We start from the raw sequence: 18,294 nt of genomic DNA, 5'->3' as shown, positions 1-18,294 counted from the left end.
TGTGATTGTGATGTTGTTTTTTTTTATTTCATCGTTTTCCGGAATCTGCGTCAATGCAGAGAGTGAGTGAGTTTTGGTTTTAGCGATATTTCAGCAATATGACAGCGGGTGATACCATAAAGAGGCATCACACACTGTACTCATGTTGGGACCGAACCCGGGTATTTGGCATATCGTGCAAACGCTTGAACCTTTATTTAGTGTATCTCACCACTGCCGCGTTAATGATACCGATGAAATACAATACTGTGTGTACGTTTCAGGACACTTTCATGTTGTATTTATTGACTGAGCACAAGTGTAGAAACATCCACATGACATAGTACAGCTTATGTGTAATATTTCATGAGAGGTAGTAGATACGTGTATGCCATTATCAGGGTATGAAACTCCCTACAAATTCAGCCAGACCACATGGCTGGTTAGATGTAAATGTTACCAGCTCTGACCAAAACGTACCTCCTCACATATAAATATCCAAATTTCAACTCGACCATCGAATTGATTTCATTTTGGAATCTGACAGTACGTGTTGAAAATACCCCTTCCCGTTACAAATATGTCAGCAATGTATTGAAATGACTCCATTCTAGAGTGACCTTCGTTCATTTGTGATCTGAAAAGCCATAAGGTTTGCACTTGTAGAAACTGAGTAAATTCTACCTTTACAGACTGTTACATCATTATATATCTTCTTAAAGACGTACACTATCGCTTTCCCTTTAGTCGGAAACTAATATCAATGCCTTCATTCCTCGGAAGAATGTGCAGTATTGATTTTACTTGATAGAAGGAAGTACTTCATCGTTTGTACTGGTCTGAAGTGACATGCGTTACGGTTTACGTTTACTCTCAGATTGTACACACACAATGATTGAACTTGTTTATTCTTTCCAAAGCAAATTTCTTCAGTCATTATATAGCCAGAACAAATGAAATGACACGTCCAACTGTGTCATTACGTAGATAAAACGTTATAATATGGTACGGGCAAAACATAATTTTGAAACTTAATTTTTACACTGACCATCTCGTCCTCACAATAACATTTGAGGTCAGTAATTATTAAATACTTACAGTTAGTTACAGAGTTACAGTTATATGTGTGAACATATAGGGATTCGTGTCTTCCTTCGTTTTAGTATTTGTGTAATGAGTGAATTTAGGTTTACGCCGCTGTTAGGAATACTGCAATATTCACGGTGCTAGACACTTTTAATGGACCTCACGCTGTACGTACGTGGGGAATCGAACTCGGGTCTTCAGCGGTACGAGTGAACGCTTTAGGTACTGGTTTACCCCATCGCCTAATGCACAAGTAATGGAGATATTGTACACTTATTGAACTTATCATAATGTGAAGATAAAAACTCTGCCACCTTATAGGAGTCCTTTATTCAAATAAAAAAGTAAACATCAATTGAACAGTAAGGCATATGAACAATGAGTTACAGCCATTGACACGGTGTTCCGTTGCGAGTCACAACCTTTCACACAACCTCCCAATGTTTATACAAAAATATACAAACTCTCTTCATGAAAGGTAGCATTTCTACAAGATCTCGCCCTTGGAAGCCATCGGTCTTTGCCGTTCTGACATTCTGTCTACCGGTCCAAACATAAAACTAATTAGAAACATAATTCACATTAATGCCACATATAATTTGTGATAAACAGCAGTGAAATGAATATATACATTGACGCAAGTAGCAGGCTAAACTGTAACAATGATTGACAAAGGTATAAAAAGAAACCATTTATCTACGTGAGGAATAATTTGATTCAGACCTTCAGATTAACGTTATTTATGCGCCTTAACTATCTTGATGTGCCCTTTGAAATAAGGAAAGAGCATGGTATAGCATGAACACAGAAACCGCTATCTCAGTATTGGCGCATTAAAATAATATCTGGCATAGTGTATCAAAGCATTGTTACAAATTGTCCTTTTGAGCATCAATATGTATATTCACCACAATACTTATGTATATTCACCAAGAATACTTAAGCTTAAACACTGAGACATCTTGACAACCAGTACATCTTGAGACCATTAACAAGTGCCCACATTCAAAATATTCACATGAATCCCATCAAATGAATATATTTACACGTTGTATCACATGACTACTTCTATGCAGACTATAATACACAATACTTCAGAAGTTGATATTTATACACAGAAGTATTTTTACCAGTGACGGAGTCCTATTTCTTTTACTGTGTGTTTCATTGGGGAGAGAGATAAAGGACTCAACGAGAACAGGTCAAGATGAAACTCAATGACTTTCATTAGTAAGTAAATTTGTGTAACTCGGTCAATGTATTGCCATCCATTTTAGACACTATATACATCATGTGGAGTTCTTCAATAGTATATAAAATGTATATGTAGCCATATCATGTGTCATGTATCATTTAATATTAAATAGAGATATCCGTCACGCCAAATGCCAAACACTTATTAAATGCCAGGGTATCGTTTTATGTGAACAATAGTTCCTAATCATTTTATCTGCTATTCGTGTAATCATCAATATACATTCTTTAATCGTATGATGATCATATGCCGAATAACAACGAAATCGAAATTTATAAACCATATCAAACATATGACATGACAATGGGTTTAATGACTTTGTAGCGAAACAAAACTCAACTTCTTCATAAATATATGTAACAAATAATAAATTCAGATATAACATACTAATATTTAAACAATGCCATAATTGCATTTTAAACTAACATTAACAGCAACAAAATTCATTCTTATCAGGAGCTTGTATTACTTATAATCCTTATTCCCGAATGGAATTACCAATAAGGACTGGACAAAGTAACATTTCCAGCACGCTCCTTTAACTTATGAAATGTATATTCACAGCTATGTACAAACCACTCAACAAAATGACATTGATGAGAACGACCCCATCGTAATAGCAACTGTAAGTCATGCATTATCAACACAATACATCAACCGTTAGACACCATATGAAATCAGATTAGTAGTTTAACAAAATTTGTGTTTATATTATCCTTGTTTATATGACGTAAACCTTCGTAATACAGATTGATTATCTCTGTAATACAAAAGCAACAAGATTAATGAAATTATACAAAGTTAGTCTGTAGTTTAATCCAACACATGTAAAATTGATGTAATGTATATCAGCTATTCACATACTGTTGAAATTGTTAACAGAAACACAATATCGAGGTTGACAGGGAATGGTGTACGTTTCATAACAGTTACACTGAAAACGAGAAGTTGAGCTTACCCTCTTTCGGTAATTAATTACCCAACACAGCATATTCCTGTCAGTGTTTCATCCATGACATTTGGTCAGAAGAATACGACATGTTTCATGCATTTGATATCCTTCTTGAAGCAGACTCTGTCTATGTGTTGCATCTTCTTGACAGAAACAGGTCAGTCGTATGGAAGTGTTCCTCCAGACACGCGTCAGCCTATGGCGTCACGGACTGCTCTCGTGTTAGTTCACTACATATTCTATATTGCATAGAATGCTCATACCTGTCATTTTTAACACTAAATGACACGTACCTGAAAAACACGTGTTATAGGCACCCTAATGTCTACACTCTGTCTTTCCCTAGTTCAGTTCATGACATTCCTTATCAACAACTTGGTTCTGCCAATCATCCTAGGTCGTGATGGATGTTGTATGGTACTGCTACATGTGCCTCTATTGTTGACAGTGCCTGGAGAAAGGTGGACAATTCACATTATTAGGCATCGGAAAATATACTTTTTTCACTTTTCACTTAATGTCGAATTGATTCTTGCTCCTTCCTGACATTTAAGTCACAGAAAGCGAAATATCGCATGCCAAATCCATTTCAATAATCGCAGGAAATCTCCACTAAATCATCGTTCTGACTATTTGGTGAGCATGCATTTATGAATTACTATCGCACAGTGATAATACCAGGTATTAATGAAAAGGTGAGTGGACTCACATCACCAGTTGCACACCTCACATTGTGCACAACACATTGCGCCTGCAAAACATTTGTTCTACTGAAACAGTTCATGATTTTCCTGACTTGAAGTCTCAGGGGTTATGTTGCTTTGCATAATGCTTTGACATAAAAAGTGAAACTTGCGAACGCAAAATGCAGAACCGGAACCAGATCCAGACTGTATGTCGAACAGCAAAAGAAACGAAAATTTTGAAAAAAAATGAAATCTCATGAAAGTAAACGTTCATGTTATATCGTCTATTAAAAAATAGATGCGATTCTTTTGCTTTTCAGTATCACTACAATTTAAAAAACTAATACGGCCTGCGTCAACTAACTTAATTTGTGGCTTTTGTATAGGATACATAGGATAATGAATGGAACACATTCTGCCCACGTCCTTGTTTCGAAAGCGCCGCCTCCATCCTACGATCAAGTTTCATGAGTATAGAAAGGTATGTTTCATCAATGGGAAAATCCACCGGTCTTTTACAAATGATTCATTCAAAAACAAATCGGTCATTCAAAACTGAGAAAAAAGAATATTGATGAATACCCTGGCGTTACCGTTAGCCGCTTAACGCCGTTGACCTCCAGATGTGACGGACATTATTATGCATTATAGACTAAGGATAATATGCAGCTGGGAGGCGTTCGAGTGATCCTGGTACAGTCAGGCTGGTATGGCTCGTCATCAACTCAGGGCCCTTGTCCCTTCTACACGCCGTCCATAAAGCGAATTGACCTTCTCCCAGGAAACGTTGCCGAATCGAACCCACCAACAACTTTTAGATTCCCTAACACTGCAACCTTCTCCATTACCCAGAATGTCAAAAGGGCTCTGCTCCCAATGGAAAAGCCTGGACGCTCTCCTGATCTGCGCCAAGAAATCAGGAGGTACCTAACCAAGGGCACCGAGAGCCCGTTGACAGTGTACTTGGTAAGCATGCAAGACATTTCAAAGACAAGGTCCGCATACTCAGCATGCTTTTCCCGAATCTTGCCAGTTGCTGTCAAAAGGGACAGAAAATTCTATGATATAAATAATTTCATTGGCTTTGTCAAAAAAGACAAGATCAGGTTTGTTGGCTTGCAGCCACTAGGCATACCATGATAATGGGGATTTCCTATCCTTAAGAGGTATCCATACACAGCTGGGTGGACTGGGACACAGTCACAGTACCTTGTTCATTTTTACTTCACATTGCTGTACTCGCAAGTAGGTGCGTAGTCATGTGGCCACCATGTGACACAGAGCTGTGTAATGAACTCTAGAAATTGTGACAACACTGAAAGAGCTAGACACCAAGGTTTTCACAGCGGCCACTGGTGGGCTCGATCCCATCACCTCAGGCTCAGCTCGCCCACCACGCCCCACGACATCCACTTCCTTGCAGCAGCAGCCGACATCATCGTTGTAAATTCATACAACCAAATGTCTTATTTCAAATTATGCCATATTCATATCTTGTCAATGATTTGACTCTAATAAGTGCATTCGGTTTACATAAAAAATGGTACCATGCACTCCAATAAAGCCGAACGCTGTTATGTCAAATTGTGATATGTGAACTGTAGGTCTTGAAGAATACGCTTGGCTCCTGTACATTCTATTTTAGTCATAATGTTTAGATAACGCGAAGTATTGTGAACAACAAAAGAAACGCGAGTCCTTTTGTCAACCTTTTAAATAGAACACATAAACAAGAACCCTTGCCTTTTCAAAACTTGAGTTTCTTTCGCTGTTCAGTATATTTACGTGGAGGTTTTCACCGTCGACACAACAGTTGTTGGCTGAAATGTGAAAACGGTATCACCACAATGGAGGTTCAGGCTTAATACTTACAAATAGGAATGCTATGCTCATGATGAACACATTCAGTCTTGGTCTCTGACCAACGCTTTTGGAAACGCTGGAGGTTCTGGCTCCTGCAAGAAAAGCTGGTAGTTTACATTTAACTCCCCAGACCAGGGTATTTTGCACCATTGTACATCATCAGGTTGCCACGAAACGGTAAACTTCAGTATGGTTGCTGAAAAGCGTGTATATGCGATCCTTAAAGATAAAGGGTATTAACATCCTATTATAGTTTTGTTGATACACTGTTCAAATCATCCGTAAATCAGATGGAAAATATATCCCCCGAAGCGATAGGATTATTTTTTTTGTATTGAAACACTGTCTCATATATTATATAGATCACGTCGCGAAAATACTTCGAATTCCAAATTACTCAATCAGTGTCATTATTCCAGTAATGTTATAAAGTTCCATTTCATCATCAACGTGGAACCTACGAAACAGGGTTTGCAAGCAGGAATTGACACGATCATCCGAACAAACAACAATCAATTTAGGTATCTGAAAGAATCGTATTAATCAAAAGAGACTGGTTGAAACAGTGAGAGAGGACAAAACAAACTCGTCTAAAACATGTATATATACGACTATTAGTTGTCTACAGAAATACGCATACGTTCAGACCGAATTCATGACGACAGATTTGGCGATATCTAGCTACATCACCTTCTAATGCTATCAGTGAAAGGAAACAAAAGTGGCAGAGAAAGGTATAAGCAGTACAGAGTCACAGGAAGACCAATGTTTGATGGACCATATCGTCTAGCTGGTCTACTGAACAGGAGATTGATCACGTCAGAGATATGTGCCATCAAATGTTGGTCAGATTGTAGGCCATGCTTGTGAGGGTGGCGAAGGGTGAGGAGGGCGGGATGCTGGAAGCAATGGTTCATTGTGTCATGCAAGAGATACGAGTATACCTTTAATAAATATAGCTGTCGTCCTAGGTCGTCTAGCGTTTTCATTGCAGTGAACTATAATGTAAAGCAACGTCTAAATGACTTGTTCAGTGAGTGAGGCTGAACAATTTGGGAAATAACTTAGCAGCTACTCGTTGTCAGCATCTACTTGTGATAACACCGATCCTTGAACAATTTTCAAAACGACCATCCAAAGTACGATAATGATTTCATTCATGTTGGTAAACGAAAGAACGAGTATTCACAACTAGTTCACAGTAAAGTATGTTACATTTTAAAATCCTTTACTGAAATGTTTTTGTTGATATCATTTTTTATGATATGTCTTGTATAATGCATGAAACCAATGACAGCGGTTAATCGTCATGTTGGGGGCTTACCCTCACAACTCCCTGATTCACCTTTGCTTCCTTTCTGTCCAGGAGGACCCCTTGGGCCCGATAACACATTCTCTGTGAACAATTCATGGAATACGTAAAGCCGACGCTCAACACAGACATAAAGGGAAACGAGATGAATCCCCTGAGAGTAATATTTTACGACAAGGTGTTGTTACGATGATTAACCTACGATGAGCATTCACTTGAACGACAGGGTTCACGGGGGACAATATTGTATTGTGTAGATTACCCCCAATTTGATACAATTAATGGGCTGCTTAACATTGATTTATTTTCTCTGATCAGTTGAACATATTCTTTGTGTTTATCAAATTGGGTTTTTGCAGTGACTGTAATTGATCGACATGGTCTGAGCTCGACAAATCTGCATACACGTAAACTGATACACAGACAGATATTGCTGCGGTACTATGTGATATTTTACTCATGCCTCGATATGTTGGGTAGCCGAGTCTTTGCAGTCGGTCGGTGTTCTCTTCGGGTAAGCCTAGAGGGAAAGAAGCAAGAGTTTTAATGCCAGCCTATAAAGACTGTGCTTTGAATGTTTAACGCTGATTATATTACAAACATTAGTGACAAGGGATGATTAGTTTACAAACTAGAGACTCGCAAATTGCTATCTTGATATTGGACTTATAATGTATTACAGTGGAATCAATATGGACGTTTATCAACAACAGTCTTAAAATGAAACCCTTTACTGAATGAATCATAATCAATATCGAATACATTAAGGGATCAAGGTTCGTTAGTACTGTACATAATACCAACATTATTTTAACTACATCGTGATTATTATGTTGTTTTACGTGAGCACAAACATTTAATTACACATTTTAATGAGTGCTTCGGTATACCTCGATCTTAAAGTTGCTTAAGTGTTTGCTTAACACTTACAGGTACATACTCCAGGGGGGCCTTGCCAACCCATCTGCCCTTGGTCTCCTTTGGTTCCCTTCAACCCTGGTACCCCAGGGACTCCACTCATTCCTCTAGCACCGGGCGTTCCGTTCAAGCCATCATCTCCCTTTCTTCCCTTCCTGCCTGGCTTACCATCTGTTCCGTTCCGACCAGGAATCCCTGATAAACATACGTTCGTATTTTATCCATTTACATGAAATGAGTGTATATATACTTATACATTTCTTACTGATAATCAGATATGGCTAATATGATGACCATTGGATATCTAGAACGAAAATGTCTTGTCACTGATTTTGTTCTCTTACATCGACAAGGGTGTCCTTAATGGTATCACCAGCCTCAACACCAGCATCGTTCAACATGACACATAAAATTGCCATTACAATGCAGTAAACTTGGCATGTTTGGATATCCATAAAGCGTCAGTACAAAGGGTCAAAACTACCTATTGATGGGGCATGCCGTTCTAGTTCAAACATATATTTTTACCGTTGCAAGCTCTCTCAAGATATCAATATGATATATTGGATTTTAAAAAAAGTCATTAAATACGATTAGTATTCTATACATCAAAGATCTGAGTGATGACGTTAGATTCAGTTTACCATGAAAAATGTCCAACAGGATCATCCGTGTATCATAACAGCTAGTGTACTGGTAGATTGTACATTAATTTGTACACCAGTTGTTCAGACAAAGCTTGTAATGGCTATTAAATAAACGCTGGATAAAATCTGAATTGCCATGAAAAAGTTGATCTGAGGTACGTACTTTAATTGTGATTATAATTAGAATATTCAGCCCACACAGCTCATAGCCATGCAATAGGCGGCAGTTTACACATTGTAGAAAACGCAAAATGGCATAGCTTTAAGCATTGCTATACGTCTCAAGTGCCATATATTGCCGGTTTGGTTTTCAAAGTAGCACCATTAATTAATGAAAGATCGTTTTCCAAGATATGTTTCTTACGAACGTTTAGTCTAAATATTTTTAAGAATTTACGAAAGCATTTATGTGATCGGTTAGGGATGGCGTTAAATGCCCAAAATGACAATGTTTCTTAACTGTTTGCACGAGTTCCGACAGAAAACAAAGCTTTCTATTCTAGATTTCCATTTCTTCATATCAACTGATGAGGGTTAGAATTGATCTTCAGTAATCCATGCTTGTCCTAAGAGGCGATTTACGGGCTCGGGTGGCCAGGTTCAACCTGGATGACTCATGTCATCTTATCCAAGTTGCGTAGATCAATGTTCAAGAAATCAATCACTGCATTATCTGATACAGCTTCTCTTGTGTACAGACAGCCATCACATAGATGAAATACTGCTGAGTGCGGCGTTATGCAACAGCCATTCAGACAAATTATATCTATTATTATACCAATTTAGATGTTTCATTTTGTTTGAAGAAATCAAGATGGACGTGAAATGAATCGCAAAACATCCTCAGTGCATGGTATTTCAATAATGGGAGAAACCCAAGCAGGCTGACTTTGGAATGGGAGTCTAGTCCAATACTGACTGAACAATTACTAACGAGATGTTTTAATAAGAAATCCGCTTGTCTGGAGTCTGGCAATTCTTTATGAAGTACAAGCGTTCGAGCCTAAAATATAGGCACAAATCCAAACTGTTGCTACGAGACAAACAATGTCTCGAGGGCTGGATAAGGCTATAAGAAATCAATATATTTAGCCATTGAGCTTTTCTGATAGATTTATTTTTTTCTAGAAGAAACATATGACGATTTAAAATGGAAAATTGATTTTGACCGACATATGAACACGTACAACACCAAACATTACGAAACATTGTCATGATAATATTTCTACGGTCCTTAAACGATTTGAAACAGTATGTGTTTCCCTTCCCTTGTGGCTATAGATCGGAAAGATTTTTGAAACGCCCACAGATATGTGCAAAGGCTTGAAGTGGCTTTATGTTGATGTTATTTTTCCCCCACGTATTAAGTTTTCTTTAGTTTCCTAACACCTTCTAATGGGTACCTTGGCCTATTTGGAAAACAAGCAGGTTCGTTAAAAACATTCAAGCTGTGAAAAGGGAACCTCAATTTTTACTTACGTCTATCGGTTCATTAGATATTGTCATACATTTTGTACCAATTACTAATCACGTCGATATGTAACCACAGACTGTGAAGCATCGTCTTCCTTAAAAAGTATAATCCCAATATTTTATGTCTTTTGAGGGAAGTGTGAGTTTTACCAGAGTTATGTCAACTCAACATTAACGTTGAATAAAAATACAATCAACAGGCCACAAACATCTAAATAACAAACCAATTACTAACATTATTATAAGCGAATGGTCTTGACATTTGCTTTGCAAACGCTGAAAATCAATACTTCGTCTAGCCTCGTATGTAAAAATGAACTTAAGAGCCAATTTCTAGGGTTTGTTTAAAGTTATATTAGCACTCCACTTTCTCAGGGAATCCACATAAAGGAACAAAAACTGCTTGAGGCTCGGGATTTCTCTTGTCAAGTCACCCCAGTGCAGCGTACTTCTAGCGGTAAAAGCACCATCAGGTTCAGTATTCTCAGAAGGGTTTAAGGCCGCGGTGGAAAGACGGTGCTCTCCACCATTGCTGCTTCAGTGTATATATTGGATTATTCAGTGCGTAGTACAGAGTCTAATCGATATCGGGCCGGAATAATCCTGTATTGATTAAAGAATGAATGAAGTTTAAATCTGAGCACCGACAAATGCACAAATGACTTTTGTGTCTTTGTTAACAGTAAATGATATCCCCACACCTGCCTACACAAAGGCTTGATGTAAGAAGCTACTAATAGCCTGTCTGCTGTTTAGACCATTTCCTCAAGAAGACGCTGCATGTTCCATCTATGAGATCAATGTCTTCACACTTCATAAACGATGTGAACCCTAGCCACACAGACAAATTGTGAACTAAATGCAGGATACCGGTAACTTTGACAGGCAGACACACGTATGCCATTGTGTATGTGACCATAAGGACATATAGAAACAAGGACATATAGAAACAAGGACATATAGAAACAAGGATGTGAAAACCCGAATATTTATACAAACGCTATTAACAGAAATTGGCAAGACTCACAGCTGTTTTGGTCATACACCTTTCAACGCGTTCTTAGACCAAAGAAGAAAAATACTGACTCTGGACTAAAGGAAGGGTCCATTTAACATACAAATTATCGACTTATCTTTGGTTCGAAACAAAGGGATTGTACAGTTTCTACTGAGGGAATTTTCCAGGAACATAGAGTTAAGATAACAAAGCTAGACCCTTCCTGGCTTGAAGAATACTTGTATGATACATGTGCTTATGTGTAGCAATAATGTACATAGTTTTCCAGGATGCAGGTTTATAAGGCAGTCTTAGCGATACGGCCACCATAACCCTATGAGCGCTTTATGCACGTGGGCTATAGCCTTTGGTAGTGTATTATGTGCATGTAGCGCTCCCTCACCTGGTTGTCCAGGGTATCCGTCCAATCCATCCTTTCCAGGAGGTCCCATGGGACCTGGCGGTCCTTTGGGCCCATCCAAACCTACATGGAAAGTAAAGACACAATTACCAAGTTACTTATTACGTCACTACAGAATTACCAAATTACTTATTGCATCACTACAGAGTTACCAAGTTACTTATTACATCACTACAGAATTACCAAATTACTTATTGCATCACTACAGAGTTACCAAGTTACTTATTACATCACTACAGAATTACCAAATTACTTATTGCATCATTACAGATCGACACGCATATATGCAACCAATTTCCGTGTTGATGATATGATTATGAAATCATTGCATTACTACAAAGCAGTGCCTGATGAAGTACAGGATCAGAGGGGTAACCAGTTGGGCAAAGCGTTCGCTCGTAAAGCTGAAGATCCAGGTTCGATTCCCAAATGGGTATAATATGTGGAACCCATTCCTGATGTCCTCCAGAATATTGCTGGTATATTGGTAAAAGCGGCATAAACCTAAACCCACTCACTGTTAACGATATAACGAACTGGTCAGCACCTCGTAATGATTACATTATAACTATCCCTGCAAGAAGCTAAAAGGGCAAGTAAATGCGCGTGATACTCGGATTACGGAAAGCTCCCTGCCGAGATGACTACACCCTGTCAGTGTCATGTTTTATTCAAATCCCAAATCGGCCAAAAACATATTTCCTTTTTCAAATCTAGCAGGTGTCGGGCGTTTTTCCCTTGCGCTTCATTTGTACTGGCGGGCAACAGTTAGCATTCTCTTTGATGAAATACTTGTTCACAGGGATACTTACAAAACTGGCTAAATAATTAAGTAAATATCACACATCAATATAACGTTTTTTTCCTGGACGCAGCGTGACCCGTGAAACTTGGACGAATGGTAAAACAGTGGTGCTCCCATCCCTGATTTTCTCCAAGCACTTCAAACACAGGAAGATTACATTCCTCTAAGACAAATAATTGTTATTTCCTTTCATGTTAGTGGTTGCCATTAGCGTTCAGTGAGAAGATTTACCCTACCCCTTAGCATATGATTGGCGCAATCAGTTTGAATTTAGATATCTGAACAAAGCACATGGTATTTTATGATTTTGAACTATAGAGGTAGCGTACACATTTTCGTATATCGTAATCGTTCAAAGGGTTTAATTTTATAATTTTGTAAAGAGCTTGGTTGCTAATATTTTTTATCAGGGATGGTTGTATTGGACTATTTCAATTAATGAGTTCCTCACTATATTACACCAGATAAGAATATTATAGGAGGCGATTATATTAATTGTATTGATTAGTGACTGTGCTTACCCATTGGTCCTTTCTTGCCGGGAAATCCAAGCAGTCCTCGAGTTCCTTTACTTCCCTTCATTCCCTTTGTTCCAGGAACACCTGATAAAATATTCCACACAAACGTTGTAAATGTGGAACCAATACTATAAAATGACCATTTGGCCTTGAAATAGCTGCTAACATCGGCAATTAAAACAACCGATAATTTCATTATTTACATTTTATGGGTGATATGGGTAAAATAATGTCACATCCGTCAAAAATGACTTTCTCGAAGACACACTGATGAGAATTAAGTCGCTTGCGATATGCCGTCTATCTATCAATGATGCATGTGGACATTTTTGTGAACTTGATAGGGGAAAGATTTATAGTACGGTCCTGAAATTCAATCCGACACATCTGCAACAATTTCAGCATCATGGCCTGATAAAAACACAGTTCTATTTCAGAACAAACTTTACCTATGAAACACATTAAAAATACATTTTCAAACTAATTGCAATATCAGATCCACGTGAGACGACGTTGTACCTGCTACACGTGCTTACAAAATCTTTCCTCATCAAGTACCCTCTGGAACAGATGCCTTAACAAAGAATGACTTTGAATGAAAATCGATGCAATAGACGCCAGGATAGGCAGTGTATCAGGATATATCTCCAGACAAACGGCCATGGTGCTTGGCGACGCCATTGTGCGAACTACAGGGCTACCGTAGGAATATGTTGCGTGTCGAAGCATCCGCAGAAGTAATAAAAACAAAGCCCCAACGTGCAGCTCTGGAAATTAAATTTTGTATTTCGTCATCAGCGACTAGTTGATCAATAGTTGGCCCTAGCTACATGACATTATACAAAAACTCCCGCGTACAAGGAACACACATGCCAAGAATATCGTGTTTCAAATTTTCTATCACATACGTCAAATTGAAAAGAAGAAAAACAAATCGGTTCCTGATATGAATTTCCTGATGAAAGTGTTAGTCTTGACAGCGATGGTGGTGAGGGACTATATCCCTGTCTCTCGGCCTTTGGGATCGTGTAATGGCTCATAAGGGTGTTTTTAGCTAACAGTGTTATGAACGTAATCATATGCTCCCGCGGCGTCCATCAAACTGTTCTTTTGTCCACAGATGATGTCATAGATTTATATGGATGTCTTAAACGTAAATCGTATTGCAGTGAAATATCCTTTTACATCATGAGAGATGACAACAGTCTTTAACCATCACCAATAAAATAGCATCAAAGCCGAACCTGACAAGTAAAGAATTCTTCCACCGCGATGGTTACATAATGCTTTATGCTCGGTGAGAAATAATCATATCACAGATCAGATTATTCCCATCGGTACCTGTCTATTGAATGAGCATCATCATTTCAAGGATAAAGAAGGTGTTCACTCTGCAGCAAATTACCACCCTACTCTATTTCAGTGTATACGACCCTTCCGTCACATAGGTATGGTGCGCAGCCAAGAGTATTCAACCCGAAGGAGAAGCATTAGGTGATTAAGTGACATACCGGGCAGCCCATCAATCCCAGACATGCCATCCAGACCAGGAGACCCTGGGGGTCCTGGCACGCCTGTGTTACCTGGGGGACCCTTTGGACCAGGTAAGCCGCGTTCCCCTTTGTCGCCTGCAGAGAAGAAAGGTCGATGAAACCGCAAATCGAATATGAAACATGTTGATGGTTTACGTGTTGTAACGCTTTACGTATAATTACGCCACTGCAACAGAATTGGAACTTTGTCAAAGAACCTGTCAAAGAAAATGTTTCATTAAAGTGCTTAAGACTGTACTGTACTATATACCTGACACAAAATAAAACCAAAAACCAAAAATGAAATATAAAATAATAATAACAAATAGCTCGTAGTTAAGATTAAGAGATCATGTGATTCTGCATTGGCAGTTGATAACATGAAATCCATGGTTTTAGTCATGCACACTGTAGCATATCAAACCTTTATCCATAAACAATCCTCGCTCAAACCTACCCCATCGTCCACAATAAATCACTGTAGACCATTGTTTTCTGATAATGTTTTTGCATCTGTGCACGGTCAGCGTTTTCAGGGTCAAATCACACACTACTGACTGAAAACTCTAAACCTGAAATGTTCATGTCATACTCCAATCACCTAACAAGGGGGATAACTGAACGGACAGCTTTGCTTTGAATGAAATGCATGTGGTGATGCATTTTCAAAACATCCATTATTAGTGTATCAGCATTGATTCAATCCTATATATCTCCTAATTTCGACAATGGTACATTGAAAGTACAGTTCCCCACTTTTTTAAAGAGTATACTTCAAGGATCAGTCAACAACTGTACCTACATATGAAGTACATGTGACACAATTCCCAGGTGGGCTTTGAAGTATTGTTTCAGCTTGATACGTGTTCTGTCTGTCAGTCCATTAATGGGCCCTCGACAGTGAAATGAGACTGGTCTTGTCCTGCATTTGGTGCAAGTAGTTTGTATATTTGGTACTCCTACACTCAGCAACGCTACAGATGTATGAAGGCCATCCGTCAATAATGTACTACAACCTCGACAATCCAATGATGGATATGAAGAAGACCAATTTAAACTCTTAGTGTACGGCATCAACTAGCCAGTCTGATCTCCTGATCGCCTCGCATGTGCTGCTGAAGACTTGTAGTAGTATTGGAAGTAAAAACGTCCTTCGATAATTGTTTTACTTTCCCTCCTTCCCTTTTAGGGGATACTACCAATGAGTAAACAAAACACGATCAATGGATCTATGATAAATATTTCAATATAAGTTCATTATAGAACGCTTTCCTCTGCTTTTATGGGTTCTGGGTTTGCATTGGGCCCTTCCTTCCTCCTTAAACGTTACTTGATTGGTACAACTAGCCAACTGATCTCTGGTGCCGCTTTATGTTGTGAAAAGGTGCTTTCTGCCACCTTCTACTGGACGAGGGTTCCAATCCCAGAGTAGCTCTGATGACATTAGTCTGCACAGAGTATAAAGATTTACAGATGGCTCTAGGTTGAGCACTCCTCCCCGCACGCCTGACACATGATATGATTGCATGAAATGTTGTAAACGGTTCATACGCAGCTCACTCAAAAAAGGCAGTTTACAACAAGCGCCTCCAAGATTAGTCCCTTGTGGTTAATTATGTGAATTGCACAAACCTTTAGGCCCTGGAGGCCCTCTCAGATTTCCGAGAGTCCGAAGGTTTTCTACTGGAAGACCGGAATATAGGGACAATGCAGCCACCCCTGGTTCACCTTTCTGTCCTGGTAGACCTGGACGACAGAAACATGAAATATTATTAAATATATATTATTGTGTTAAACCGCATTGACTGGGCATATTAGAATACTGGTTTACAGTCTGTTTTATGAAAGACTGCATGCATTAAGACCATCTGTATTTTATCTTTCTTGTTCATATTAGATACTAACATATAACTACTTTTATCTTACCTCACACCTGAATGTAGTTTTCTGACTGGCTGAACCAATCAAATATACCCCGCTCACAAGCGTGTAACATTTTCTAAGGTAACCGCTGAATATGTTCAGAAGTTCTTTAAAACGGTCTTTTATTATTTATCATTTTTATTAGCTGTGAGGACAATGTCGTGGGCTGTATGACAATCCACTCTGCCTCTCCATGCTGATGCGTGTTATTGTCACACATTATGGTGGTTGCCAAGTGTCCATTATTTGCCTCTGCTCGCCCAGCAGTGAATGGGTACCCGGTGGGATAAGTCATATAGCTGTTGCCGTTAAAGCGCCTCACAGCTTGGGTTATCAGGTGTGGCCTTGAACATGCAAACGTGCGTGGAAATAGGCGCTTTATTAATAGCCATTATTATGTATGAATCGACGTGCCACCATACGCCATGCAAAGCATACGGACGTCATTGTGTTATGCAAATAAGTAGCCGTACTCCTACACATTGTTTACGCAGAACATATCCTTTTAATAGATTCTCATGGCGCTAAACTGATACGCTTGAACATCGACATGACATTAATCCTTTCTGGTGTTTGTGATGTGTGACCTCAAGTGACCTCGAGTTATTAAATACATGTATGGACATAACATCAGTTATGTACTGTCTGACCCGTTATAACTCGTAAACACACACTCCTTTACAATGTGTATGTAGTGCATGATCTATTCAATGTTTCATTGAATGTCACATCACTTAATAATGGACCACATCCAGTTCTCTTCCGTCACGTTTTTCTGTCACTTGTGTTTCAACATCCTGGCCTGCTGTTTCAACCAAAAGAGCATTGCACGCAATCGCCGGATATGGCGTTTTTAAAGACAGAAACGAGAAAACATTTCTCATTCTGCAGCCTAGTAGCAAGATAAATTAATCTAAGCAAATCCAATATTATCGACTGGCATCAGGAAATTAGACTGGAAGGTTAATGTGGTTTCAATTAGGATAATACGTTAACAGTACTGGTGGGTCAACGCTCCAATACACTGTCTGAGTCTTGCGTCGAGGGACTTAACACTCTACCATTACACACTGACTAGAACCCGATTATAAAGGAATAAGATGAACTTTCATACAAAAGGAATGTCTTTGGGATGTGTAAGTTGATAAAAAGTGGAGATGTCGTTTCACTGAGTTCAGTGTGAGGTGAGGTGAGTTGGCTTGGGGTTTGACGTCGTGTTCAGTATAACGGTATTCAGCTAGGACGTTACGGAGTGTGGTTTTACGCCGCCTATATCAATACTCCAGCACCAGAAATGGTCTTCACACATTTTACCCATTTGTAGAGTCGAATACCTGTATCCGTTGTGAAGAACGTACGATTTACCCTTTTAGGCTATTTTGGAGCAATGGCGGTGAGATATCATACACGGCCCCATGGATATCCCACTCAGATAAAGAATGGAACAGATATCAATCCCTAAACCAACTCCCTAAATTCCAAGGACAAGGCAGGGAGACATCAAACACTATGTTAACATACTGAAATCAAAGAGTCACGTCAAAGACAAAATATTACTTCGGCAATTCTGGTGAACAATTGACTTGTCTTTAAATATTGCTGTGACGGTGCAACTGACACCTGCTTGTAGGTGCTACCTTCACGTCCTGATGGGTTGATGAACCCATCTTCAATATATTGTCAGAATGATACAATCAGTTTGACTGTCAGCATTGTGTATCCCCTTCCTCCAAAGCATCTCTTCAACTCTGAGAGGAGCTTCAGAGGAAGGTTCCAAGACCACCCGTGTCGAAGAAAATGGCCAATACCCGGAACAGGTTGATTTCAACGGGTCAGTCTGGGGTCAATCTTGCTACCTATTGTCTTCCAACTGAACTTCTTGATTAATAGCTACACCAAACCATAGATTTGCTAGAATGTGAATAGG

General features: G+C 39.0%; 1 protein-coding gene across 1 annotated transcript in view; it reads right to left on the bottom strand.

Moving 5' to 3' along the window:
- Positions 1-1,377: 1,377 nt before the first annotated feature.
- LOC137278332 (collagen alpha-1(X) chain-like) overlaps positions 1,378-18,294 on the bottom strand; it is an 80,891-nt gene continuing 63,974 nt past the window's right edge. Inside the window, exons 4-13 of the mRNA XM_067810603.1 lie at positions 16,077-16,190; positions 14,424-14,540; positions 12,916-12,996; positions 11,572-11,652; positions 8,064-8,246; positions 7,597-7,653; positions 7,146-7,217; positions 6,766-6,819; positions 5,831-5,913; positions 1,378-3,723 (exon numbers count right to left, since the gene is read on the bottom strand). Of these exons, the coding sequence (XP_067666704.1) occupies positions 3,661-3,723; positions 5,831-5,913; positions 6,766-6,819; positions 7,146-7,217; positions 7,597-7,653; positions 8,064-8,246; positions 11,572-11,652; positions 12,916-12,996; positions 14,424-14,540; positions 16,077-16,190 (905 nt within the window). The 3' untranslated portion in view covers positions 1,378-3,660. The remainder of the gene's footprint in view (positions 3,724-5,830; positions 5,914-6,765; positions 6,820-7,145; positions 7,218-7,596; positions 7,654-8,063; positions 8,247-11,571; positions 11,653-12,915; positions 12,997-14,423; positions 14,541-16,076; positions 16,191-18,294) is intronic.

This window comes from Haliotis asinina, chromosome 3, assembly GCF_037392515.1.
Source record: "Haliotis asinina isolate JCU_RB_2024 chromosome 3, JCU_Hal_asi_v2, whole genome shotgun sequence".
In the NCBI taxonomy this organism is placed as follows: domain Eukaryota; kingdom Metazoa; phylum Mollusca; class Gastropoda; order Lepetellida; family Haliotidae; genus Haliotis; species Haliotis asinina.
The sequence above is the reverse complement of the archived record's forward strand: the minus strand, read 5'-3'. Positions and strand labels throughout refer to the sequence as shown.